This window comes from Parus major, chromosome Z (genome assembly GCF_001522545.3).
Source record: "Parus major isolate Abel chromosome Z, Parus_major1.1, whole genome shotgun sequence".
NCBI lineage: Eukaryota > Metazoa > Chordata > Aves > Passeriformes > Paridae > Parus > Parus major.
The window spans coordinates 66778736-66805733 of NC_031799.1; the positions used below are offsets into that span (position 1 = coordinate 66778736).

Here is a 26998-nt window from a genome sequence, read left to right on the forward strand (position 1 = left end):
TAAAGCTGGAGCAGTCAAAACTTGTTAGGATTGAAAGCTACAGGCACAAAATGAGTTGATGAAATAAGATCTTTGCTGGGAGTACTAAACACATGAGATAGTTGAAATGATATGACCTGCATAGTGGAGTCAATGAATCAGTGTGCTTGACCCACCAGGTTTTAACCTCCTGGTGTTTTCCCCTCCTTAGACCCACATTATGTCTCCTGCCTCTTGTCTGGATGCCTGCAGCAATCCTGATGCAGATCTCTTCACCTTTTTGCCTCCTGCTCCCAGAGCACTCCCATTGCCATACTGACAGAAATAGCTCGCCCATGAAAAAGTTGTGGAGGAAAGGAAGGTAGAAAAAAGCCACTTGGCTGAATACTAGGATTATTTAGCCTGAGAAATTACAGCTTTAAATACCACTGTGCTACTGACATCAGCAGCATAATATCACTTAAGAGCTACACAAACCTCACTTTCCTTAGGTAATAAATACTACAGAAGCAAGAGTATTTCATCTACACAAGTAAGAAAACTGAGGTATTCCACATACAAAGGATTAATTATTTTTCCTCATATCCGAGGACAATTTCTATCCTCCCCTTCTTGCCCTGCCTCAGAGTGTTGAAATAAATGTAATAGTGCATTTTGCTTTAAAAGTCAGCTGTGGTTCAGTGAGCAGGCTGGCATGCTGTATCATGTGAGAAAAGAAAATATGATTTAATGTCATTTTTCACTAGCTAGATTCCTAGCTAATGTATCTGGAGATAGTTTAAGCCCATGTTCACTGTAAAGCACCTGCATTATATACCGTTTGCCCCTCTGTATTTTCACAGAGTATAGGTGAAAAATTAGCTGTGTTTCTTATACCTGTGGTGCAACAATGGTAAATCTCTCTATACTCACAGATGTAGAAATACTCCCGGCCTGGCCTGAACTCAAATCCCAGCGAGAAGGGCGTGAAGAGCTGGAACTTTTCCGAGAACTTCAATGGTCCGTTTGGGGAATGCGGCCGATTGCACTCCCACCTCTTGAACCCTTTGGAAGTGTGATCACAGGAGCTGTAGCCATCAAAGTTCACCATGTACAGAACATAGCGTTCGGTCTTATCTTCTGGCACCGAGTCTTCATAGTGAGGGCAGAACACATCCAGGTAGTCATTGATGCAGACATCAATGTGGTAGTCGCCTCGCTGGAATCTGAAATCACAGGAAGAGTTCAAACGTAAGCACAGTTATCTCAGGATGACCTTGTTGCAGGGCGACATTCTCATATGAAAGGGCATCACTAATGGCACTTCATTTCACTCCAGCCATGTACATTCACTCTCAAAAATGACCCCTACAATTCACCAGAGCTATCAGAGACTTATTATGCAGGAATATGATCATACAACCTTTTGGGTAAAGGTTTTGCTCTATTCTTTTATTATAAATAAGTCTGTTATTATCAACCACGCAGTGTGTGATATAGGCTATCTTTCTCTATAGTTTACTGAGTAATAAACAAAGTGTCTGTCTTATTTGTTTGCTTTTTTTTCAATTGAAGCAAGAAGTAACAGAGGCCAAAACTGTATCAGCCTTCCCAAATCAGTGTCTCTAGAAATATCTGCATATGCACCAAATAAATAACCCAAACATTCTTTTCTCTGAATCATGCAGTAATCACCCCTATGCTGAAAGCTGATTTGACTGCAAGTACTTACAGTTACTACAAGAATACAAACAGGTTACTCTTTCATCATAAGAAGCAACAGTTTGTCAAGATGCAAAGAAAAGTCTGTATTGCTTTTTAAAGAGATTTAAAAAGCCATGCTTCTCCTTTGCCAAAAGTACATATTGAAGATGCTGCTCTGTTCAGATAAAAGGATTCTGGGATACAAATTATCAGCACTCAGCCTAATGTGACAGATCTGAATGAGTGCCAGCTGAGAAATGCAGTGCAAGGCACCATCCCAGATGCATTTTATTATTGCTGCTATTATTACTGATGACTCCTTAGAGATGTGAGATTCTTGTTTGTTGGGGGTGGGGAGGATTTCCTTGTTTCTCCCCGGTATGTCCCACTTACATTACTTTTCTAGTGCCTGCCATAGTGTCTGGAAGAAACTGTGGGGACAAATTCACTGCCTTCATGTGAATTTATACCATGATAGATTTAACGATTCCATAAACCAGGTCTATGCGTTCATTAAATTCCCCGGGGCAGCTAAAGAAACCAACCACTGACATACTCCACTTCAGGCTGACTGGGCTACTTGTAGCTTCAGTCTTTCACAGCTGCAGTTGTCAAGTACCACAGAGCAATAAAAAGGCCATGACAGATATAACTATAATACTTTTTTTTAGCTAAGGGGCATATTTTAAACACCTGATGGGCTTGAAATCTGCCATCTGGATCCTTCTATCTAATTTCAGAAAAAAAGCAATGATTTGCTGGCCCTCCAAGGATAAATTCAGAGCAAACTACACCTTTTCATATCCCTACGATAACTTCAATAAAATAGCTTTTTAAAGGAAAAAAACTGAATACGCATCAAAGCATGATAGATCTGTATAATTTCAGCCAGGGCACAGCCTCACACTTCCACTCTGTAACACGGAAAAGCCTTTTTTTGAACCACAGCTCTCCCAAGAGAATTTACATTTATCCAAATCCTTGGTGAAGATACATATTTTTGTACTCCAGTGCTTTCAAAATCTGTGCCTGAACAGATAATATCTTAACACATTTGCTGCTGTATTGTGTTGTTAATTTTACTCCCCATGTTGTTATGTTAATGGTTTGTTTCCCTCTCCCTCCGTTTTGTTATTAGTTTAACCCAAGTTGTACCCTCCTACCCCAATTGTCAATCCACCCTTGTACCTGACTCCTGTTCCTGAATGTTTCCTGTCCTCCCCTCTGGGCCCTGTCTGTCACTCAGCTACTCCTCCCAGCGTCAAGAAAATTCAGGGAGGGTGGTCGAGTGATAGGGAAGAGGCCCCACCCTGGACTTCCTGATTGATCTTTTCCAATGTCCCTCTGATCCCTGGCTTCCCATTGGTTTGAGATCTGTCCTCTCCCCTGGTTCCTCCCCCAGATTTAAGTTGCTGTCATCCGTAGTTTCGGGGGCTCTCCTGGAGCAGTGTCCCAGAAGTTGGAGGTCCACGTGGGGATTCAATAAATCTTAGGCTTTGCCCTTCATGAGAGCCTGACTCCCGCCTCTTCCATTGTTGCTGTGGTCTCTTCCATCAAGCTGCTCCTCTGATTCCCAGGATTCAGACAGGTGTCCCCCCACAGGTCGACAGTGTTGAGCTAGCCTGGGTGGTTGGAGTGGTAACTCCAAAAGGGACGCTGCGACAATTTGAGAAAAATGTATTGTTTTCAAATTGGCATCTGTTCTCTGAATCAGTTAACAGTACACTGTTCTTACAGATAATGAAAAAGAGTCTAAGTTACAAATAAAAAAGATGCTTTCTGGCAATAATATCTCTGTTTATTTTTTCAATTACACTTTCAGTAAGTACAAATTGATACATACCTATATATGTGCGTTTGTGTGGACAGTATTGGTTGTTTTTTTAAGAATGTAGGTGATAAACAATTCTGTTTTCTCAAGGGATTTTCAAGGTTACCTCTTTTATCAGCCTGTACCTTCACCATAATGATCAATTACAGTTCTGTGACACAAACTATATTCTTCTAGAATTACACTTAAGTAATACATTCAAGATCAGACTGACCCTCTCTACCATTAGACTTTTACAACACAAATAACCTTATGCGAACTGCTTTTCCATATTATTTTAAAAGTCGGCGGAGAGCAATAGAAATTTCGGATGTTCAGTTCATCCAGCCTCTTTAGTACATTGTAATAAGATGGATCACACTTCCAGAAGCAGCTAATTCTCTCCTTCAACCAAAAGGAGAGTCTAGAGAGACACTTCACAGACAGTGTCTGTACTGTAAATAGCTGAATTTGAAGGGAAGAATCCAACTGCACAGCCTACGGTAATGGAGATGATAAGTACAAGAAGACAGACAGCTAAATGTGTGATCACACCTTAATCCCAATTTAGCAATAAAGTCAAACTTGTAATCTGCACCAGTAAGATGGTACAGAAAAAGAAAAATCAAACCTCATCTGACTACCTTTTGGCAAAGTTTCCCTCTGTATTCTTGTTAAATAAACAAAACCACAATGTAACCATCCTCTTTGATCACTGGCATTTTAGTAGGTTCCGTCTTATTTCTTGTTTCGTAAGTGTTGAAACAGTTGAGTGTCTTCATTCATTCACACTCCAGACTCTGAAGTGCTGCCTGCAAAGCAGGTCTGAGGACAAAGCACACAACCAAGTCCTTTTTGTCCCTGTGTCCTTTCCTCCCTGTTACCATGTTCTCTCAACAGTTTCAGTCATCAGTTATCTGTCATAGGTAGGAAGTGTTCATTTACTAAAAAGGGAAGGAGATTGTGCATATTTTAAGTGATCTAAGCTGACCTTTAGCCAATATTGTTAGCACAGGAGTGAACCTCCTACAGGGAAAATATGTACCAAGGTATTTTATCAAGCAGCTCTGAGTGAGGTCTCTTTACTCCAGGGTATTAACCAACTATGAATCAGAGAGCAAGTATTTCTTTCCTGTCTTGCAATATCCTAAAGCAGTCAGTAATCAAAAACTCAGCAGGTATGCTAAGGAGATGCAGAACTCATTTTATGGTTCCAGAAGATGCTACAACATCTCAAACTTTTCTGTTAGAGCAAACAGAGACCATTCCTGTTTCACCAGTTACAAGCAGCATGTTGTATTTACACCTCAAAGAGGAAAGGTAAGTCTTCTAATTAGAAGAGAAAAAAGAAGGGATGGCCATGAGTAACTCACAAAAATATTCATCAGCTCAGTCCTCAAAGCTATTAAAGGAAACACTTCACAAAAGAAACACACTTCCAAGAATTTAAAACCACATTTGAGTGGAAAGCACTTAACATTTAAAGTCTGAAAACCTCTTACTTAGTAGTGTTATTTCAGGTATTCGAGTAAAACAAAAGTTCCATTTCAAATTAAAGCACTATTACATTAAAGCCATTTACATATACTGAAGAGTGAAACATCTAAAGGGAAGATGAAGCCCATTAACAGACATATTTGCAGATATGACAAGACTATCAGATGTCCTGTCCCTTTTTCCAGTCCCATTCCAACCAGAAGACTTCCTGGTATGTTACTGCTATACTTTCTCTTTTCCCAATTAGGTCTTCATTCCTGTTCTGGCAGGTCCTCACCCAGACTCCCATGCCTTTCGAACCATGTGGTTAACAGGATCTTTAATCTAGGAAGAAACCAGTTTTATCTAGATTTTGGATAACAGAGCATGGTGTTGTGGTAGAAACCAACTAAAAAGGTTTCTCCAAAAATCACACAGAATTAACAAACTTTTTTGCAAATAATGTCAATTTGTCTCCATGCGCTCTAGCTTACACACAGCAAAGCACTAATATTCTTCAAACCTAATTAACCTTTGGTTTTTGTCAGGTGGCATTCAAACAGTGTCTTGGGAAGTTGCATACTACAAAGCCAGCTATTAGGCACTAGCATTTGGAAGGCAGAAACTGATAGTTAACCTATCTGTTAACAGCTACACCTAAATATTTCCATAACCAACAAACATCAGCTTGCTACACAAAACTTGGACACTGCTTCCAGCAAAGCCTGTCAGAGGAATATTTCTGTGCTAAAGTGCCACTGATGAAATATCTAGGTATTCAGGATGCAGAGAGAGAACTTCACGGATATTTTAACCACAGGAAAGCAAGACTAGCAAAACATTTTGTAAATAATTAGTACCTTCTGTGTTCTGTTTATCCATTAACAAAGGGAAAGTACATAGTCTGTGTGTATGCTTCTCTTCATAATTTTAAGTTCTGAAGCTTAAGTGACTCATCTTGAAGATAATAACTTTGCTGGTCACTGAAAAAAGTGACTATTTAAGCAGATACTTAAAACACAGTAACAATTTTGTTTGGTTTCTCTCTTTCTTGGCATAAGCACTACAAAAATCCAGTTTAAAAATAACACAAATAACACTAATTGTTCATTTTAGATAGTGTGGTGGGTTTTAGTGTCAAACTACCACAGATAGATAAAATAATTTCAATAGTTTCTGCTTGTTACTTCCCCTACAAATCTTATTAGTTATATTCTGCCCTTCCTGTAAAATCGACACACCAGATGCTCTACTTTAAGATAAGTTTACTGGAAAAATTGCCTTTTACTGTGTCAACCTTTCTTTATTTGGAATCTGTTCTGTCAAATGCATGAAGCAAGGCTTCACTGTGAACTAGAAAAGACTACAAATAACTGCTCTGACAACAAATTATGAAATTCTGGTCTTCAGTCAGGTATTGAAAGCAATCAGATGTAAATGGCCTCTATTCTGATGCTTGGAGCCTGCACAGCCTGTTAACATCAACATGCAGAGGACATTGCCACTGCCAAATGCTCACCCCTATCAGCTTTTCCTCAAATGATAACCTGAAATGTAAAACAACATCAACAAAATTCACCCAACTGATTTATTCTTGGGGTAAATACAAACTACAGTTACCCACAGTTCTTCAGAACAGCACAGCAAAATGTTACTTTTTCTGTTTCCTAAGAAAAGAGGCTTCTGTGAGCAACACATGCATAACCCTATGAATGCTGGTCACTCAACTCCTCCTTTTTTGCTTTCATGAAGGCTAAGCCACTTTTTAATTAAATTTAATAGAGACAGTGATGTTTCAGAGAGAAGTCCATTCCTACAAATACCACAAAAAGAGCAGGCCAGATGAGAAGATCCTATAGGTATCCAAACAAAGGCTGAATCTCCAGTAGGTTAAATGTTATTACACAACAGAAACACCTCTTACAAATGCTCCAGGCACAGGGAAAGCTTGAACTGGAAAAACAGAAATAGATGGAAATTTTTTGTCAACTGGTTATGAAACTATTTGCTTTGCTTACTATTAACAGAGAGATGGGTATTGGTACTTATTTGCACACACAATACACAAAACCCAAACATTTTCTGGAAACCGTTAACATCATTTGAAAGAAGAACATTTTAGTTGCTCTCAGGATGTCATCAAGTAGTTATTCACCATGCCAGGGCACTGAGCTTGCCTATAGCTTTTGTCTGTGTTTAGATGGTAAGTGTAATGCATTAGGACTATTCCAAGCTCTACTCTCATGCTGTGACTGGAACATAGCAACGTAACTTGTGCCTTGTCATTCTTTCACTCACTTCAAATCCCTTCATTTCAACCAACTTAACAGCTTTAAGTGTGATGGGGGAAATCTTGTGGTTGTTAATTATCTGAGGGGTTGTGGGATTACGTGTACCATTTTACTGCAGATAATTTTAAAGATGCTATTTCTGTGCTATGGAAAAATAACCTCTTTAATGTTTTTCTGCTCTTTTCACTGGCTTTTGTCACAACATTTCATAAACTCTGTTCCCACAGCTCTGCTGACATCAACAATGATTCTGATGCACAAACAATGAAGCAATCAAAGAGCTATTTTAATTTTAGCTCTATTCAAACCAAAAGAAAATCCAACATTTTCCAGATGCTATGAGAAGTGTGTTTGCTAACAGTAGCAAGCCATTGACATTTTAGATCTCTAGCAGGATATTGCTACCCTGAGCAAGCAAACAAAAAAACCCTCTAATAAAAAGAAGCAATCCATGACCTTTCAGTCCTCAGGTTACAGTTTCACAAGTTAGAGCAAGTTCAAGACACCATGAAAAAAACACTATGTAGGATGCAAAATCCTGTTTAGGCTGTTGTTCAATAAAACAGTATTCAAAATTATCCCTAGAAAATACTGCAAGCTAAATACACAATGCAGAAAGAAACTTATTCTCTTGTCATTAAGTCCTCTATTCAATTAGCATTTATTGGAGTAATTAAATACTGGGAAAGGATGCCAGGCTAATTGTTAGATTATGATAATTACACAGCTTTGCTGTGCTAAGCTGATCAAAATAAGATGTGGTCACACGCACTCGGCTAAAGCTTCTCTGCAATCATCAGGCTTCCATGGGAAACTTATTACTATAATAAGGCCACTTATTACTAGTTCATTATCAATCAGGCAAAGAAACTTATTATTTGTACCCTTCCTCCTATTCTCCCACCCACTCTGCCGGAACAAGACTCCCAAAAGGTTGCGCCCAGGTCTCTGCCTTTGTCTGGCTTCCTTCCATCATAATTACACAGCTGAGCAGAATCAGGCTCCTGCACTTGAAAGACTTCAGATTACTGTTTCACATCCGGCTGCAAGCGTTTATCACATTTCTTGAAAAAGACGAGCGATCTCCCTGCATTTCACTTCACAGGCGTCTGTGGAAAATCCACTTTGCCCTTTTAATCTTGCTAGGTCCCTCTCATCTGGGAGATTTTTCACATTACTTGGGTGGGTCCAAAAGCAAAAATCAGAAAGGAGGGAGCTGCATTAAGATGAACTTCATGAGAAAAAGCATCAGATTCATGTGGCTTGTGTCCCAGTGTAATCTCCTGCCTTTACCCCTTCTTACCAGCCAACAGTACAAGAAAGACGTTGTGCCTTCCTGAGGTAAGGCTGGGGGTTTTTCTTGATAAAGAACAGGGCTCTCATCAGCCACCATTGTACCTGGTACTTCATGCTGCTTATTTAATGGATATAAACAACTGATTTACTATAGGGGCTAGAATATGGGAAAAAACATGAAACAAATCAGTTTGAACTGGCATTCAGGTTTTTAAAGAAGAGAACTTATTCAGCACTGAGTAACTCAGAAGAGTCATGGAATGTTCAGCTAGAACTAAATAAATACAATAAAAAATACCAAATTTTCAAAAATTATTTTTAATGTGTGCTGATTAAAAAACTAAATCTTTTGAAATCTTTTGTCAGAAGCACCTACTTCCATGTCAGCAGATGATCTGGAAACTTCTTAGATAAGCCAGGCCAAGACTTACAACAGTAGTAAAATAACTGATCAAGCTTAATTTTCTCAAACTTTGTTTCTCACATAATATTGAAGTTTACAGTTATGCTGCAGGTAACCACTTACAAACTTTTAATCCTCTTAATTTCTAGAACCAAGAAACCTCCTCAAAACCAGTATGATAAAAGCCTTTAGGCTTCTGGATGCGAAAAAAAATTAAATTTTCTTTTTTTAATTTAATAAAGCCTGATTGTTTGCAAAACATGTTGTTTGCAAAACAAAGAAAGCCTACATCCAGGAGTCTTCTATTAGAATCATGGCAAAGAAGGCTGCAAAACATGGGAGGAAAGGAGTAGGTTTAATGAGAACAGGAAATGTACTATTTAAAATGCAAAAGTTCTTTGAATGACATAAGAGGTGTTAATTCCATTAACCCAAGAGACCTGAAATACCTTTTTTTCCTGGTTCTATTGGTTAACAAAAAATTCTGTTGCATCATAACGTTTAACAGTGACAGTTAATTTAAAGCAGAGACACATAATTTATTTATTTTCCTGATTTAATGGCTCTTTAAGGAACAAATTCTACTGAAACATGTTTAGTCCACTTATGGTCAATAATTTCCCTTTACACTCATAACTATCCTTGTTTGTAGAGTTGGGTCCTGTATTGACCTTTTACAGCTAGCACTCCAGAAAGATATATGTTCAATGATAAAGCAAACATTAAAAAGTAAGTTCATACTTCCATGAGTAGGAATGAGGAAGATAATTAACAAATCAACACTTATTTCCCATCTATAAATCTGAGCACTCCAGAGATTCTCAAGTACTGCAGCAGCATCACCCACTTCACAACATTCTGCATCTCCTAATCAAAGAGCTGGACATTCTTTTATTAAAACTGTCTCCTCAGACTCTGCTTTTGTAAAATTCCTTCAAAGCTGGCACACGTCTTTCACCTGATCTCTAAGAATTTCTCTTTTGCTGCAGCTTATGAAGTGAAGAATTCATTGCATCTGGGGGGCAACAGCAGTCATGTTGTTGATGATAAGGGTTATAATGGGGTGCAACATGTCAGAGCTTTGTTCTCACTGAGGTCAAACTCTTATTTCCCAGCTCTGTCCCAACTCTGATAGCTTTAAAGCCCCTGCCTACAGTCTCTACCTGACTATTTATTTTCCATTTCTGTGGGTGTTTAACTTGCAAAGATGGATGAAGAGAGAAGATAGGCAAAAGTAAAAGAACTACTGTTCTGTCAAAAGCATGACTCAGATTTACAGAACAAACTTCTGTGTTGAAGTCTGGTACCACACCCAACATGAGACTAAACCCAGTCCGAGATTTGTGTTTGGAGCCTCTAACCACAATTTGAATCCAAAATATCTGGCTTGAAGCCAGACACTTTGTTAAATTGATTTATGGACACAAGCTCATTACTTGTGGTCACATTAGTACTACTCTGGAGCTCACCAGCAACATTTATCCCACTTTATCTGAGGTGGAACGAGGAGATCTGGTAATTAAGGTTCACATATTTTTAAATGTGGTCATCAATATCCTGCACACATGACTTTACATTTGTCTGCTTTAGGCACTAACAACATACAAGATGTCAGCTTCATCTTTTATTCCAAGATTTTGCTTGAAAATAGAAAACCTATCCCAGCCACCACTTGCCAATACCAGAAAAAGTGCAGTCTCCTGACTCATTTTTTACCTACCTTTCTTAAAAAAGCAAACAAGTTTTATCTGAGCATGCTGTACTGACACATACTCTACTATTGGTCACATTTGTGAGAAAATAACATTTTAAGAGTTTTCATTCTTAAAAAAAAACAAAATAAAATTAATGAAAGAAAAACCGTCAGGTAGAAAAACTACTGAAGTGTCTGAACTGGACACTAGCAACATGTGTTGACCATGTGTCTAGCCCAAAAGACAGTCTATCAGGCTGGATGGAATGTGATTCTGTGAGTGGTATTTCTAACCCTGCCTGAGGCATGTGCTGACATCTGTTAATGGATATGGAGAACAATGCTCTATCTGCAGAAAGGTCTTGCTTCTCACACAAAATGAAAGAAAAGAACATTTACCCAACAAGCATGTTGACCTGCCCACTGAGTAATTGAGATAAACGGCAGTCAACTTCATAAGGAAATATATATACTGCAAGTCAGCTTCACAAATTTTCTTTCTTACTAATATATAAAAAGCAGAGTGATGGTTAACTTGAATAAATTGAAATCTCCATCTCTTTCATACTCCCAGGGAAAAAAAACCTGCATCAATTTCCGCCAGTCCATATCTATGAGCAGCATTTGAGAAGAAACATACATTTTGATAAAACTCCTTGTCTGTTCCACATATCTATGCTTGCTGTACTACAGAAATGCTTTTATCTGACATTAAGTTATAGCTGTTTATTATTAATCTTGCAATCTGTAAACAAAATAAATTTTAAAATATTTTCTGATCAAATTAGAATTTGGCGACTTGGACACCCCAATAACTTGCAACTTGTAGGATGTACAATTTTATTTCCCAATATGCAAGACTGTAAAATGAAACTAACCCTTGAGATGTTTCACAGTGTTTTTATGTTTAATAAACTGTGTATATTTTAACAAGCTCTGGTCATAATCCCCATCCTTCAGCTAAAGTGAATGAATCCAGACATAATATAAAATACCATGAGCAAAATATAGAGGAGAAAAAAGCCCCCAAAACATCACAGACCTCCACAAACATACCCAGGAACACAGGAAATTTCAGTATGAAACCACAGCTATCTATTAACATAAATAAACTTCACATTGAAAATACATTTTCCAAAGTAATTTGAACTTATTAACATAAAACTCAAGTTAGAATATCTTATGAGTACATAAATTTATGAGCAGACAATCTGCTATCCAGAAAATGGACTTCAATCAATGAATTTTTTTTGCTGCATAATTGTCTTGTACCTATTTAAGAGACTCATAGAAAAAGTATATTCTTTCCTGACATGGAAACGCCATTTTAGACCAAGTTCTATATAGAAATATAGTAATTTAAGCTTGTTTGTTTTACCCTTCCATATTAGTTTCTCTCTTATGCTGGGCAAACTAGCAAAGGAACAGTTAAGAGTTCTAAATTGAAACTCTATAGATTTCAGGAGCATTAAGTAGCACAACTATTATTAATAGTAGAATATTTTTCTTTTCATTCCTATAATTTCTTCTTATGACAGAATATGGACTACAGAATTTTCTATCAGGCTTACTCTTGATACACACTGTCTCTGAACAGTAGGACTTTAAACAATTTTTCACCTGAAGATATTTATCTTTGTATATCATATGGACAAGATAGGTCCTGATCTAAATCAGTTTCTCTGTCTATAAATACGATCTGAAAAGCTTTGCAGTATACAATGCCACCTGGTCTTTAAAAACACCCAAGAAATTACAAAGATTATGATCTGATGTGCAACCATTTTTTTTTAACTGAGTAAGACTGACAAACCATGGAATTCAGTGCAGACTTTATATTATTCCTCCCATCCATTTTTAAATTATGAAATTCCAATAACATGATTCCTATTATGTAGTTTTGGAATTCTCATTCCTTTGAGAGTCACAGATACAGTCTTTCAATATGTATAAGTAAAGCTGAATTGATAAAATGTGCAAAACCTGCTTACTTACTTTTTTAGATATGTGTAACTTACTGACATAGGAGACAAATGGTAGTCTCAGATCAATCAGAGAGGTTAAAACTGAAGCTATTTTCTTAATTTCCCTGTTGCATTTTTCTTAAACCTGTTTCCAAATTAATCTTAAATGAATTCTAATCTTCAACCTGTAGTGAAATCGTCTCATTCACAACTGAATTATGGTCTTGTCTGCCTGAAACATTGTAACTATTTTTCAAAGCACAGACAGGAATAGGATAAAAAGCAGAGAGTATCACAGAAAAATTAAACAAAAGGTTTCTTTTCCTGCACCCTCCTTCTTTGTCCTATTCATTATAAAGGCACCAGAAGACAGGTGTGAAGAAGGAAGTGCACAGGTATGGCAAAACCCATTCCTGTCTACTGGGATGTCTTCCTTAGAAGTTAATAATTAATTACTGAGCATACAAACTATTTCTTCCTTTCACTCTTACTTTAAAGTACTAGTTCAGCATTAAAGAAACAAAACAAACCCTAAAGCTCAGTAATTAACTGTTCATAGCTCAGTCTGATAGTTGGGGCATAAACAAATAATCTAGTGCTAAATAGCACGAGATAGAACTTAGAAGACTTGTGTGGTCAAAATCCCAGTTAGAGCAAATCAATGTGAAAAGCCAAAAAGCAGTCATGAGAAACTCACATTTAGATCAACAAATCTCTCCCTAAACTGGCCAACAGAAGATATCAAGACATTAAATAATAAATGCATTAAATAAGTCATACGCTCTTCACACACTTCACAATAGCCATCTTTTGCACAGTCAGAGGCTTGGGCTCTTCATGCTTAACAAAAAATGATGGATTTTTTTTTTTTATCTTGAGGATCAGTAAACCACAGTGTATGAATACTTGAGTGGTACAGCCTGGCTGCCGAACAGAAAAGTATCTGCTCCTGTGCATTTCTGGGTAACTTCAAGTAACCTATAATGGTGCACTGTTGAAGAGCAATTGACAATCATTGCTCTAACAATTAACATTTGCACATTTTCACCTTTCCTACCAGCAACAGTCAGAGGCAAGAATTTTCCTCCTAAACTCCTCAAATATAAAATTCCTTTCTGAAATGAAATTTACTCATTAGAGAAAATGCAAATCTTGTTTGCTGTTATCCCAAACCATCCAGATCACAATTTTAATCAAAATAAAGAGCTTATGTAAAAGAATATATTAAAATCTCTGTTCAAATGTATCTCACCAGGTCTTCAGGGAGTCATCGACACAAAAAAAAATCTAGACAAATGAAGTAGTCTGCAACAGAAATAGCTAGGGATTGACTGAAACTGAATTCAGACCTCAAGATTTGTCCTTTCTTCTTATAGATTCTGACTCACAATAAAAAAATGCAACTGAAAAATCATGTACCACATTTCAAATACATCTTAGACTTTTATATTGTCCAACTTGTCCTTTGTTTTTAAGGATGCAAACTTCATAATCCATTTCTTTAGGAACACTCTTTTGTTCAAGCTTTCTTCTTAAGGTTGCTGAGAGGTTATCTATGCCCAAAGATGTATTGCAAGAATGTTTTCTTGTGAAGCAAACATTACCACACTAGGTTTACACCTGCTTTTTCCATCCCATGGCAAGAAACATGTAGAGGGCCCCAATTCTTCCCCTCAAATAAAAGTCTTCTATATTATGCCTTCTGTGCTCCCAGGAGCCAAAGACAATTGAAATCCTTGGAGTTCAGCAGATGGGGGTCATTTGCTTTTGGTTTCTAACTTTTTCCTTAATAGATAAACTGGGAGGAAAAAATTTAATTATTTTGTATATTAAAGATGTCAAATTAAATAAAAATCATGATTTTAAATGCATTATAATTAAGTTTGAATTTATTAAGACTCTAACTTAAGTATAATAATGCATCTATCTATGCATCAATCTGCATTAGCTTTTACATCAAAGAAACAAAGCAGCCTAAACCTTCAAAATCCCTTCAAAAAAGATTAACTGTTCCTTGAGCTACAGAAAGAAATAAGCCAAACAAAAAAATTACTGCCTTTTGGTAAACTACTATACTCTTTTTGATGAGTTGTTGAAACAAGTTGTTTAACTGGGTTTTTTTGCCATTTCATTTCAGTCATTTTGCCTTTGTTTATAAACTAGTACTGTTAATGATCAAGCTTTCTGAGCTTTTTACTGCATTTCCCCCCTTATTCACATCTTGGCATTTTTTAACATTGGCACTTGAATGCCCTTAATATATGGTAAGAGATGTTTTGTTAGGTTACAGAATGGTCTGAGTAACAATGCATTAAAATTTATCCTTCATTTAAATCATGTCTGTGACTGATGTAAAAAATACATCCTTACACAGTAGTTCCTAAAAGATTACAGATGTGACTATTAAGGCCCTCTATTCTACTAAGCAGCTCTGTTCAAGGCAAGAATTAAGCTGGTGCTTTAAACACACACAAAGCCAAATAATTTAGGTAAATGGTTAAATACTTTCCTGAAATGAGGCCTAACTGTAGAGAAGGCACTCAACTAAGCAGTGAATCTGCAAGGACTAAATGTAAAATGATTTATTATTTTGCTGATGTCAGAGGAAAACTACCCCAGCCAAAGAACAATGTGTGAACACAGCATTTTGTGATATGAAACATGATAATGAAGAGCTTCATACTGAGAATCATTTATTATCAATAATATTACAGTAATTCCTCCTATGCCTTTCATTTAATTACTCTATCTCCGGGAAACTGAACTACAGATATCTTAGTGGTCAATACATGACTCTTAATCCACAGAGGGAAAGGGTTAAAAAGCTTTTACTTTAATGAGTGGGCACCTTTTATAGCACAAAAAAAAAGTTGTTACTGGGATTAACATTTTAAATACGGTTCTTCAGTCCATTAAAAGGTCATGACATTGCCACCACTATCTCCACACTAAGCAAGATAACTAACAACCTGAGACTTTATCAATACACTATCAATGATCTTTACCAGTAATCTGAATGTAGGTGACAGCACATAATTCCTGTGTGCTCAAACATTAAAGCTTAATTCACTTCAGCCATGTAACTTTCTCACTTTTATATGCTGAGAGGATGCTCTTGATTAAATATCCAGGCAGCAAAGGACTAAGAACGCTACTGGCTCCACTGGTTAATTTCAGTTTTGCACATTTGTGCTGTGCTTCTACACACAGTCTGTTCAAATGGGTGTGCTGGTAACACACTGGGTATGGAATACCCTCTCTCATTAATGCACTACAAATGAGTAAATTTGTGTAAAGGCTAACTGAAACCTGTTCTTCCTTTCAAAATCAATTATTTTAAACTTCTCAACCTGAAACATAGAGATCATTTTCTAGTGCAGCACAACAGATCTCTGTTGTGACTACTTAATATGTTGGGGTTGATTGGCTAAACATTATTTTCTCATTTCCATATTCTTAAAATTAGATTTTTTTTTAAATCTGCTGAACATTGTTATTTTATTCTTCAAAATGTATAAAACCCAAGAATCTTCATTCTGCTGCCTACCACTGAAAAAAACAGCCACTGTTTCCAAAATTTTATTAAATTGCAGTGGTAGCTTTTTCACATAGCTACAAAACAGACGCTTAGTAAGCTGAGGTCTTCCATCAACAGGTACATAAAAATAATCACCTTGACATGACTAATTACTTTTAAAAATAGATTAAATATGGTGTAAAACTCCCAAACTGTCTCAAGAATGAATTAATAATGGAAAGAATCAGTATTCTGAAACAAACAAATAAATCTTAGACCCTTTTTGTTACTCCATCCTATTTTTTATGCTACAGAAATATGAAGAAATTTACATTATTAGTAATGATTTAGATATCCAGAAGACCACTTGGGCAAACAAACTAAAGCAAAGCAGAACAGCATCAGCTGCGTGCAAAATAATACAGGAAAAACAGAATTAATGACTGAAGCAGGCTACAGGTAGAAGGAGCATATTGCCATTTACAAACACAAAGGCTCACCCCATGACACCCTCAAGTTATATATTTGATTACATAGCTGACTAAATATATGTGTTATGTACAGAAATAAACATTACAGATAGAAATAAATACAGGATTGGGTACACATTCACAACACATGCATGGTATACCAAAATAATGTCTACAATTCCATGCCACACACTAGGAATAAAATTCTATTTATTGTCTAGGCTGGTAAGCTTTCTCTTTTGAACAACAGTTCATGCCTTCTGGAATCACAGTAATATAAATAAGCATGAACACAACCTAGCACTTCAATAGAACAAAAGAGGGTCTTAATGACAACAGGTGGAGCAAAACAGGTATTACTCAAATACTTGTTGATAGGATTCAAGAGTGCTCAAGGCCATCTGATGCTTAGGGCCACAGGAGAAATCAGCAGAGACCTAACCTAGCTAATTGTCTGCCTTGATTGTGATGGTTCTGATTAGAAGAATAATCAGCTCTCAGCAGCCCTTAGGCAAAAATGCCAACTGAGGTATTTTTCTTTTCTTCCTGTCTGATGATGGTGCAGAGCAGAATGAATGCCAGATCACATCATTAAACCACTCTTCCAAATATTAAAGAGGTTCCTATATGAACAAAACTAATAATTCCTGTTGTAATTAGCTTGAATGTTCTCCTTCTGTTATGTTGAGAATGCATTCATACAGGCTAAAAAAATGCTGACCTCCAGTTTTTCTTGCATATGGAGAGCCAGTCACACTTTATGACTGAAGAGTTGTATCATTTCAGCAGTCCTGGACCAGCAAAAGGCTGTCTAAGGCTTAATTAAATTATTAAGAGTTGGCTGCATATGACACAAAAAATAATTTGAAATATTTTTTACTGCTGTTTTGAGTGATTTTATCTAAATATGTCCATTCATAATAAAACACCCAGTTTCCTTTCTCTAATTGACTACATCATCTCTTCCATTTTTTTTCAGTACATGATTTACATTCCCAGTCATTGGGAAAACTTAAAGCGAGATATTCAAAACAGATTTTTTACTATGTTTTCTCAATACTGCTCTCTTCTGTATTATGGGACTTTTGGTTTCTGACTACAATAATTTTACTCTTCCATTAGTTGCTGCTGTAAAAAAAAAATGTAAGTATTCATTTGAATGCAAAGTAAAATGTATATTGACAATTACATTCCTAGGCTAGTAATTTTAAGATGCACATTTTGCCACTATTTTTGCACCCTGGTTCATTAGCTGATTTAATAACTTCTAAAACAGTTAAGCATATTACACACAAAGAGCTTAAAAGCAAAGGAACAAAGGAGCTCAAAACAGCTTTTCATAATGATCTAGCTATAACACACATAGAAGGAAAGCCTTAAGAGCAGCTTTCAGTGCTTCAGTTATGCAAGAAGATCTAGACATCCCTCCATAGAGCTGAGTGAAAAAGTGGATCAAAAGCATGTCTGCAAAATAATTATCTACAACGTGATACCGGCCATTTCATAAGTGAAAGCAAAGTCTGAAACAACTGATCTTTCATGTCCTCCCTTTAAGAATGTCCACATTAATAAAATTAAATACCTCATTGACAACAAGTCATAAATGTCTGAACAGCAAAAAAAATTAAAATCAACAGTCACTAAGTACATTTGACACCTGAAGGTAATTACATGTGTGGGAATCCTGACAGGAGCGATTTCTCCTGTTCCCATTTTGAGCTATCTGTCTTCTGTAAAGTTCACCAAAAGAATGTGTCAAACTGTCTATTAAAAGGACAACCAAAATATGCAATAAGCACATCCATATTTTAGCCTCTGACCCTTGAAAGCCAGCACATTTTTTACATACTTCTAGTCAGGATAAACAAGAATCAGCTAGCTGTGTGTATCTGTGCCCAGACCCACTTGCACAGCTCACAGGTCTGGTCCGGGGGGAGATGTGCAGAACCCTTACATTTACAGCTGTCAAGTGTGCTGCCGGAAATCATTTAACCAAAGAAGGAATGGGTAAATGTGTGAAAGAGCTTACTGCGGGCCTAGTTTATAGATCCTGGATGTGTCAGGAGACCATATGTCTTTGCCAACTAGAAATTTTCTTGAAAAGGCAACTGTCCCCAGCTCTCAGAATTCTGTGCAAGCACCAAAAGAGAAAAAAGGGTTTTTTTTCCCAACCCCAAATGTCTCCAGCTGTCTCTCCTCAACATTGTAGTTGGGGCTCAAAGTATTCTAGAAACAAAAACTTTTTCAGATGGCTCACTGTGAGCTGCTCATTTCACCAAGACTTCCAATGAACTCTAAAACCAACATTTTTGTTCAGTTAACACTGACTGGCATTTCAGCTCACATAATATATGACAACCCTGACTCATCGAAGCAGAACCTCTGGTCTTCACTCTTCAGTGTGTAGGTTTCACCTGCATAACTTTGTTTTGCTAGCAGGATTTTCAGTCCATTTTTAATGCAAATATGCACATGCACCTCCTACACCCTACCTTGTGGTAAACAAATAAGCCACTCAACAATACTGTAATTAGAACTAATAGATAATTAAATCAACTTTTGATTGCATTACTTTTTTCATTTATTAACCCTGTTGATGCCTGCTGGTTTACATTGATGTGACTGATAGCAGAACTCAAGGGCATTCTCTGTGCTCCTACAAAGCCTGGCCACTGCCAGAATCTGAGCCAGCCTTGCTGAGGCAGATCTTGCTCCTCCTGTTTATCACCTGGTTCCCAGTCTCCAGAGAGGCACTGGTGGGCCTGATATGAAAAATTGTTTGTAACCCTCTGCTCAACTCCAAAAATTGGTTTCTGGGCTAAAGACTTTCTCCAGCCCTCAAAAGCAATGTGCAGTATTAGGTGTGCACAGCAACACGACAGACAGCAGAAGAGCAATCTGCTCTCAGAACTGCCATATAGCCAGGAAAGGTTTGCCTGAACAAGTAGAGCATGAAGCTGCACTACTTTCAAGGTTTGTAGCACTCAATGTCTATTTCAGCTGAAAGACACATCCCAGACCTTTCAGTACCCATTAAGTCTGCAGAAAATTTAAACATCCTCTTGGTACAAATAGTAAAAGTCTCAGTGTAAACAAATGTTCCTATGAGCTTAACCAAACCACTGATGACCCATAAGTAGTCTCATACAAGGGTCAGCACAGAAGAGTTTCCTTACTCACTGACATATTACAGCTTCAGGAAACGACTTCAGTTTTTGCACTCTAAATCCCCCTTGTCAGTAAGGCTAAGATTTACATCAGCAATAAATGTTCAGCAGAGACATTTTGGATTGGGCTGGCTGGGTTATATCTAGTATCTAAAAAACTCTCACATTTTTGTTTACAGCCTGCCCTGACAGATTTTGCAGATCAACATCAAACATATTCATTGACAGCAGAATAACTGTGCTGAGTTCTACTGATTCACTATTTCCAGTGAAGGGCTGTAAGATACCATGTTCATAATCTTAGGATTGAAACAATACTTCTACACTCCTGTCTGTTTTGGTATAAAGCTCTGACAAATTAAGGCTGTTATTTTCTATCCAGATGACATTCTCCAGAGCAGGCCTCTTTTGACTTAAACACAGGTCACACAGCAGGAAAGGTAAGCAAAAGCAGACAGCTTTTAAGGCTTCACCCCTCTAACTTACCAACTGGGATAGTGAACAGAAGGCTTTTGCCACACTTACAGACTTCTCAGCAGGATCTTGAATACCCAGAGGATTGCACCTCTCAGCCACTTAGTCCGTGACTAGATATTATTCTGAGTGAGACCCATTAGCTGATGAGCACCAAGTGTCACAGTACAATGACGAGATTGCTACCACCAGCTCTCAGTAGCCTTGTTTTCTCCATAAAAAATACCTTAATTTCTGCACAATGCTAGCATAAAGATCATCAAGGCATTTTTGAGACGCTGGAAAAGACAAATGCGTTAGTAAATACATTAAGTTAGACCCTACTTTGATTATCCACCTAATTTCCTTGTCTGTTATGGCTGACAACAAAAAGGCAGGTAGACAGTCTCCATCAGAGAAGGCAAAGCACCAAGTGGTAGAGGAGGGACCTGGTCAAACATGGTTCAGCACTGGCCACATAACAAACTTCCAGTATGCAGTCCTGACTCGGGTTTTCTCTGGTAAAAACAGCAGTATATCACTGCTGTGGGAAAATAGATGACTGAGCCATTTATGAATATTATGAGGACATATAAATATCCAATTAGGAAGATGAGAGGAGCATTAAGGCCAACTTTCAGATTTGTCTGCTATTCCTACTATTTCAACATTCAGTTTTGTTTTCTGAAAAAAAAAAGTTCAATGCAATTTGAACAGCTGCACAGACAAGAGACTTGCCAATATCAGGAGTAGTTTCTGCCACCTGAACTTCACCCAAATCTCTTCATACAGTCAGATGATATAGAGGCTCTCACATGAGACTATTTCCTTGCTAGAGCAGTCACCACAGGCATCAGCTGGAAAGAGCTAGCTCTAGCATGTAGGATGAATAAATGTGAAAGCATTATTGTTGTGCAAGTAACTTTTGGGTTTGAACAAGAAAAGCATTTAACTCTTATAATTTAATTAATATTTTATAAAATTTATATTTCTTTTTTATACGCTGAAATAATTGTTTCACCTTTTACAACTGCTTTCTCTAAAACCATTCAATGAACTGAACATGACTTTATGGATAACTTTAGCCCACATGAATCTAAGTTTTATTTACAATTGTCATGCAAAGAAAAACAGCTGAAAAATAGAACTCTGTGAAACTATTTTATTTTCTTCCTCTCTCAATAAATACTAAACAGACATTTCAGGAGCAAACAGAAGTCAGCTCCTTTCACAAGAGGCAGCAGTCCCCTCATACAAATGGAGAACGAGTGAGAGTACAAGAAACAACACACTAGTGTTTGGGATGCATATTAGTGTGTGAACATAATACATAAAAGGAGCAATGAGAAGATGGAGCATAAGATTATGTTAACAAAGGACTAGAATTTGCTGTCACAGAGATCAGTTTCAGCTGGGCAAGGGCTCAGAGGTCAAAAGGAGTGCAAAGCATCCTACTCCTCCTCTTTCTCCACACCTGCTTTTGCACTGTTTCACACCAGAAGTGATTCCTGGGGCTTGCTTACCTTAGCCCCAGCTGCCTTCCTGCTTTACGGTTAGGGACCCCTCCAGAGGGCAGCAGCCCTCTCTTCCATGTCTCTCTTCCATTCCCTCCGTATCCCCCGACTATGGCTTTAGCCCGATGTCTGGGATACAGCTGGCAGAGCGGAACTGCTTGGTGGGCAAGATGAATGGCAGGGGAATGCTTGCTGCCTCCCTGCACACTATATCAGGTCTCAAGGACACGCTCGCCAAATGCATGTCACCAGACATATGCAGCACCTGGCAGCTCTCCCTAGAAACCTGGCTGGAAGAGTTTCTCCCCCCTTTAACCTATTTTATTACTATTACTTTATTTTGTTTTTAATAACTGCATAATGTTTTGTTTAGGAACTTTACAGCCCTACTGCCACACTGTAAAGTCTCAAGTGTGCACAGTGATGAAATGCCTCAGGGAGCTAGTTTGCAGTTCATGAGGTAACATCAGCTTTGTAATTTAATTCCCAGTGCATTTTGCACAGTTGAGAACTGGAAATAAAATCAAAGTTTCAGAGGGTAAGATTCACCAGGTTGTGAGGGGGTGAAAAAAAAGAAGGCACAGTGAAGTTCATGCCAGAGAAGAAATGAATCAGAGGTGGGTGACAATTGTCAGTAAAGGAATATACTGGAATCTGCCCTCAGTGGATACATTTATAGCATCAGCTGCCAGAGGTCAATGAGTGCACCTTTGTACTTAAAGGGCAAGTAAATGGGACACGGCAGAGAGGAGCAGTAACTGCCCTGCATCCAACAGCACTGACATGATTGAAGAAGTCATTCTGGCATCCTTTTCTGATTGACTTCATACGCTGATCTTTTTAAGTTGCCATCTTAATTCCAACTTGTGAAAAAATGTTCCAGAGACCATTTAGGATACAGAGCTGGACATTAAGAATATGAAATTATCACAGAGCATGCATTCCCTGATTTCTAGACACATATACTACACCAGCAACACCTTCTAGATTTCTTTTTTTCCATATTTACTAGGCTTGTAACATACTGTTCCTTCATTCATGCTATTAACTGCATCTCAGCAACACAAGAAATACAATAGAGCCAGGGGTCTGGCAAGAGTGGCTCACCAACTCAATGACTTTGAACAGAATTACATCCAGGAAGTCATTACAGCTAGGCATGGCCATTTTCTGCCAATCAGTCAAGATGGGGTCCTTTTCCTTCCCTCATTTAAATTTTTGCCTGTTACAAAGCAAAAGAAGTGATTTATAAAGAACTCAGAGTGTATCTGCTTTTTGGCTTAGCACCTGCTTTGTACATATTGATGAGACAAGGAAAAACCCTGCTACAAAGAAAGAAGTTGTGGACCCCAAATGCCATGCTTTCTACTACTGCAAGCTGATTATTTTTTGCTCATAAGAATATGCAAACTATCCCTAAGTGCAAAATGGATACAACACAAATAGATTTAGTAACTGCACATAGGTATGTTGTATGAATAATGAGGTTCAAGTTACAACCCATTACACAGAAAGCGTATCAGCAGAACTGATTCTTTGAAAAGTTGACTAATTCAGCATAAGAAAAATACAAAAGAGAACATCTGTGCTTGATATAACATTCCTTTGCATTTTTAATACATTATTTGCTGGGGAAAACAGTAATTGAAGTTACATTGAAACATACTCCTCTTACAATTAACTCTGATCACATCAAATGAAAAACTGCATTTTGCCTATGTAACCTTTATTACCAGCTAAGTCCAAGTACTTCTAAAAAGAGATTGTTTGTTGGTACACAACACTCCAGAAAAAGCAGCATATCCATCTGAATATCTTAAGTCTTTACATTTCCAGTTATCTAGATTCTCCACAGCTATTTTGAAACTCAGACAAGTCAGACAAATTATTACTCAAAATGAAAATGGTAGGCAATTTTATCATTCTGAACAATTCACAGCCTGTGCACAACGGACACAAATTTACTCTCAATCAAGAATGTAGTCCTTATACATAGCCATGGGTAGCATTTTCCTCTGACTAGACATTCAAGCTGTTCAGTAGAATTGGGTGACTACTGTTATCCCTGAATTTCCTAGGGTAAGAGGCAAGAAAATACTATGAGTAATAGAAAAGTCTGTAACGTACCACTGAATATTTTACTTCAATATATTCACTCGGGTTCATAATGTCCTGCTAGATAAGCATTAGCCCAGCTTTGTCAGCCTTACAGTGGCTCTGGAGGCATTCACCAGATACTGCATCAATCTCTCAGGTCTTAGACATGTTAGATAAACTTGAAGGCAAGATAAGTGTCTTTTTTTCTAGCTTGTAGCCCTTTGGTAGCTCATGGGTTTAAAGTACTGCTTAGCTTTTCTCCCTCTCCACTCCAGAAGAAAATGGCCTGTGGTGGCACAGGTCTTTATCAGCCTCCCTGCCCTGCAGCCCAGCAACAGATCTCCCACTGCCATGTGCAGCTCATGGTCTGGCACTGGGTAACGGGCTTGACTGTGACCCCCCCAGACAACACCAGGACATTTGCTTTCCCCTTCACCTCCTGCACCTCTCAGAGCTTCCCAGAAAGGAGGAACACCCTGGGTCCACCCCAGTTATTTGTGCCTATGCCTGCACCTGGGCAGTCCTACAGTGACCTTTTGCTTATCACACAGATGAAAAGTGTAGTGACAATAGAATCCAGGCTGCCTTCTTAGGCAGCAGAGAACAGTAACAATCACTTTGAAGCACAACAGACATTAAATAACTACAGCAATATGGTGATTAACTGATTTAATCAAGCTGATTTGTAAAAAAGTCAATTATCTAATACAGGCAATACCTTTAAATAACTATCTAACTTATTCAATGGCTCCTGTAAGATTGTATAATAGAAAACTAAACTGATTTCTGAATTTCTCACTAAATACATAGAGGTTTGAAAAAAGCCTAGAAATTGAGAAGGAACTTTCTGCTTCAGGCAACACAAATTCCTGTCTTACATGTGTCTTACAGTGTGTCTTACATGCCATTATTTCTTAATCAACTATTTCCTGCAATTATTTCCTTTTCAAAACATTCTTCTATATGTTTGCCTTAATATACCTTGGGTATATCAGCTGATCAATGAAACTACAGTAATGTAGTAAGATCTTCATGCTGAAGATCTTAACTGCATGCAGTTACTTGACAATACAAAGACAGAAGCACATAATCAGCTTTTGGCTGAAGCATCAAGTCTTGCACTGAAGAATGTATCAAATAAACAGAAAACAAAACATCTGCTCCGCTGACAAGTTAGTGTTAGTACTGCAAATTCAACTGTAAACTCTGTTCCAAGTATGCCACACACAACACTGCATAAGAAACAATATAATGCAGAAAGTCTGAATATTTATATCACTGGGAATTCTATCACTATCTTAAACTAGAGTCACAAAACCTCTTGCTTCTTGGCAGCAGATTTAGAAATAAAATAATTTTTTAAAATTATTAAGCTAGGCTTAATAGCTTAAGCAAGTAGCTAGGCTTTCAGTTGTGATTTTTCTGATGAGTCTCACATCAGCTCTCTTTTTTTTCAGGTTTAGATTAGTCTCTGGTCACCTTACAAAACAGAAAAACTACTGTTTACAACAGAAAACTTCTGTTTCTACTATGACAGCTTCAAGAAAATGGAAAACAGAAAACCAATATAACCTATGAAGTTCATTCTAAACAGCTGGCTACTAACACTGTGCCTGCAAAAAACACGGCTTTCTAAAATACATACAAGGAAGTATTAACATTGAATTGCTTCCCTTAAGGTGTGGTCCCCTATCTGTATGTTTGAGGCTTAATGTTGCTTTTAACTGTATGACCTTTCTCTGAACAATCCCAAAAGCCTCTTCCCAGCCAGAAATTTCAGAAATTGATAGAATACCTCTTAAATCACTATGTAGCAGGGAACTAGATTAAGCTAAAAATATGTTTTCTAAAAAAGCATTCAGAAATAAAATCACTAGGGCTTAACACTGCAGACAGAGTAGGAATGTAATATTGATATAAATCGGAACGGTAACCAAAGGAATTACTAGATCTAAAGTATACGATTGAGAAAATTCCTGCCAGAATTGATCTACAAGTGATATATGTGGATAGTTTTCCCTACACAACAGCTGAGTATATGCTTTACATAGTTTTATATAAATTCACAAACCTCTCCCCATCCCATTTTCTCCTTTCTTTTGAGGAAGGGGGAGGGGAGCAACATGAAATAAAAAAGGGAGTAAGAAGCTCTAGTCTGAAGATGCTACAATTGTGCAGGACACATGATCTGTTTTAAAGGTATAAAGACACAGTTATTAACTTATATATCTCAGAATTAAATGTTTTTCTGGCAAACCTAAGCACAGCAGTAATTTTCCTGTGCAGGATTTGCTTTCAGTAAAGCTTCAAAGCAGGAAGGGATTTAATTGTAAAGGAAAGTTACTTAAAGCAATACATAAAATTTAAAGAGCACTGAAGAACTTTTAAGTCTGAAAAGCTTTTAAGATACAGTAGAAGCAATTACTTGCTGATACAGCATCAGGAGGAAATTTATTACACGCATTTTCACTGAGAGACAAATAAGAAGCACTCTTGCTCTGAAGCAAGTTATTGCAAAGTATTTTGGCCCTGGCTTTGCCAATAAAATGCTGCAGCTTTCCATTCCCTACCTGGTATGTAATTTCACTTCTCAACAGAGATAATAGAATGATACAAATCAGGTTTCTATCACACTCAAAACCATCCTAAATTTGGAAAGAAAATTGCTGCAAGTTGCATCTCCTCAACCAAACTGAAACAAACTTCAGCTGAAATAAACTTACTTCAATATCTCAATTATTACTTTATTCAACAAAATGTGGAATTAAAACAAATACTGTATATGGCAGGTATTTGTCTCATGCACAAAAGAAATGTGTACACCAAAGAGATAAATATCTGGAGAACACTTTACTTCTTCTGATTCCAATTGCTTTTGTTTAAGGGATGAGTGGCATTTCATGACCACCTGTGTCCCCATAACTCAGGGACAGCATTTGTAAAACTCTTTTTTTCCATCTTTGATGTCAGTTCACAGAGCTGTGGGCAAAACAGCACTGAAAGGTTTATACCTGTGACCCAAACATAACCAAGCCATGTTTTCTTCAGTGACCATTTTATAATACACATTTTTGCTTTTTCCACCAGCTGGTATTTTCACAGGACAAGCAGGTGACTACATGCATCCTGTCAAAAACAAAGGAATATTGTTGAATTTGTTGATTTTTAAAAAGAAAGCTCCTTTT

The 26998-nt window shown here is 37.5% G+C and overlaps 1 protein-coding gene across 2 annotated transcripts in view; it reads right to left on the minus strand.

Moving 5' to 3' along the window:
* EFNA5 (ephrin A5) overlaps positions 1 to 26998 on the minus strand; it is a 208072-nt gene that overhangs the window by 39671 nt on the left and 141403 nt on the right. For both annotated transcript variants that reach the window (XM_019005316.1, XM_015614978.2), the window contains exon 2: positions 892 to 1184. In XM_019005316.1, coding sequence (XP_018860861.1) covers positions 892 to 1184 — 293 coding nt within the window. The remainder of the gene's footprint in view (positions 1 to 891; positions 1185 to 26998) is intronic.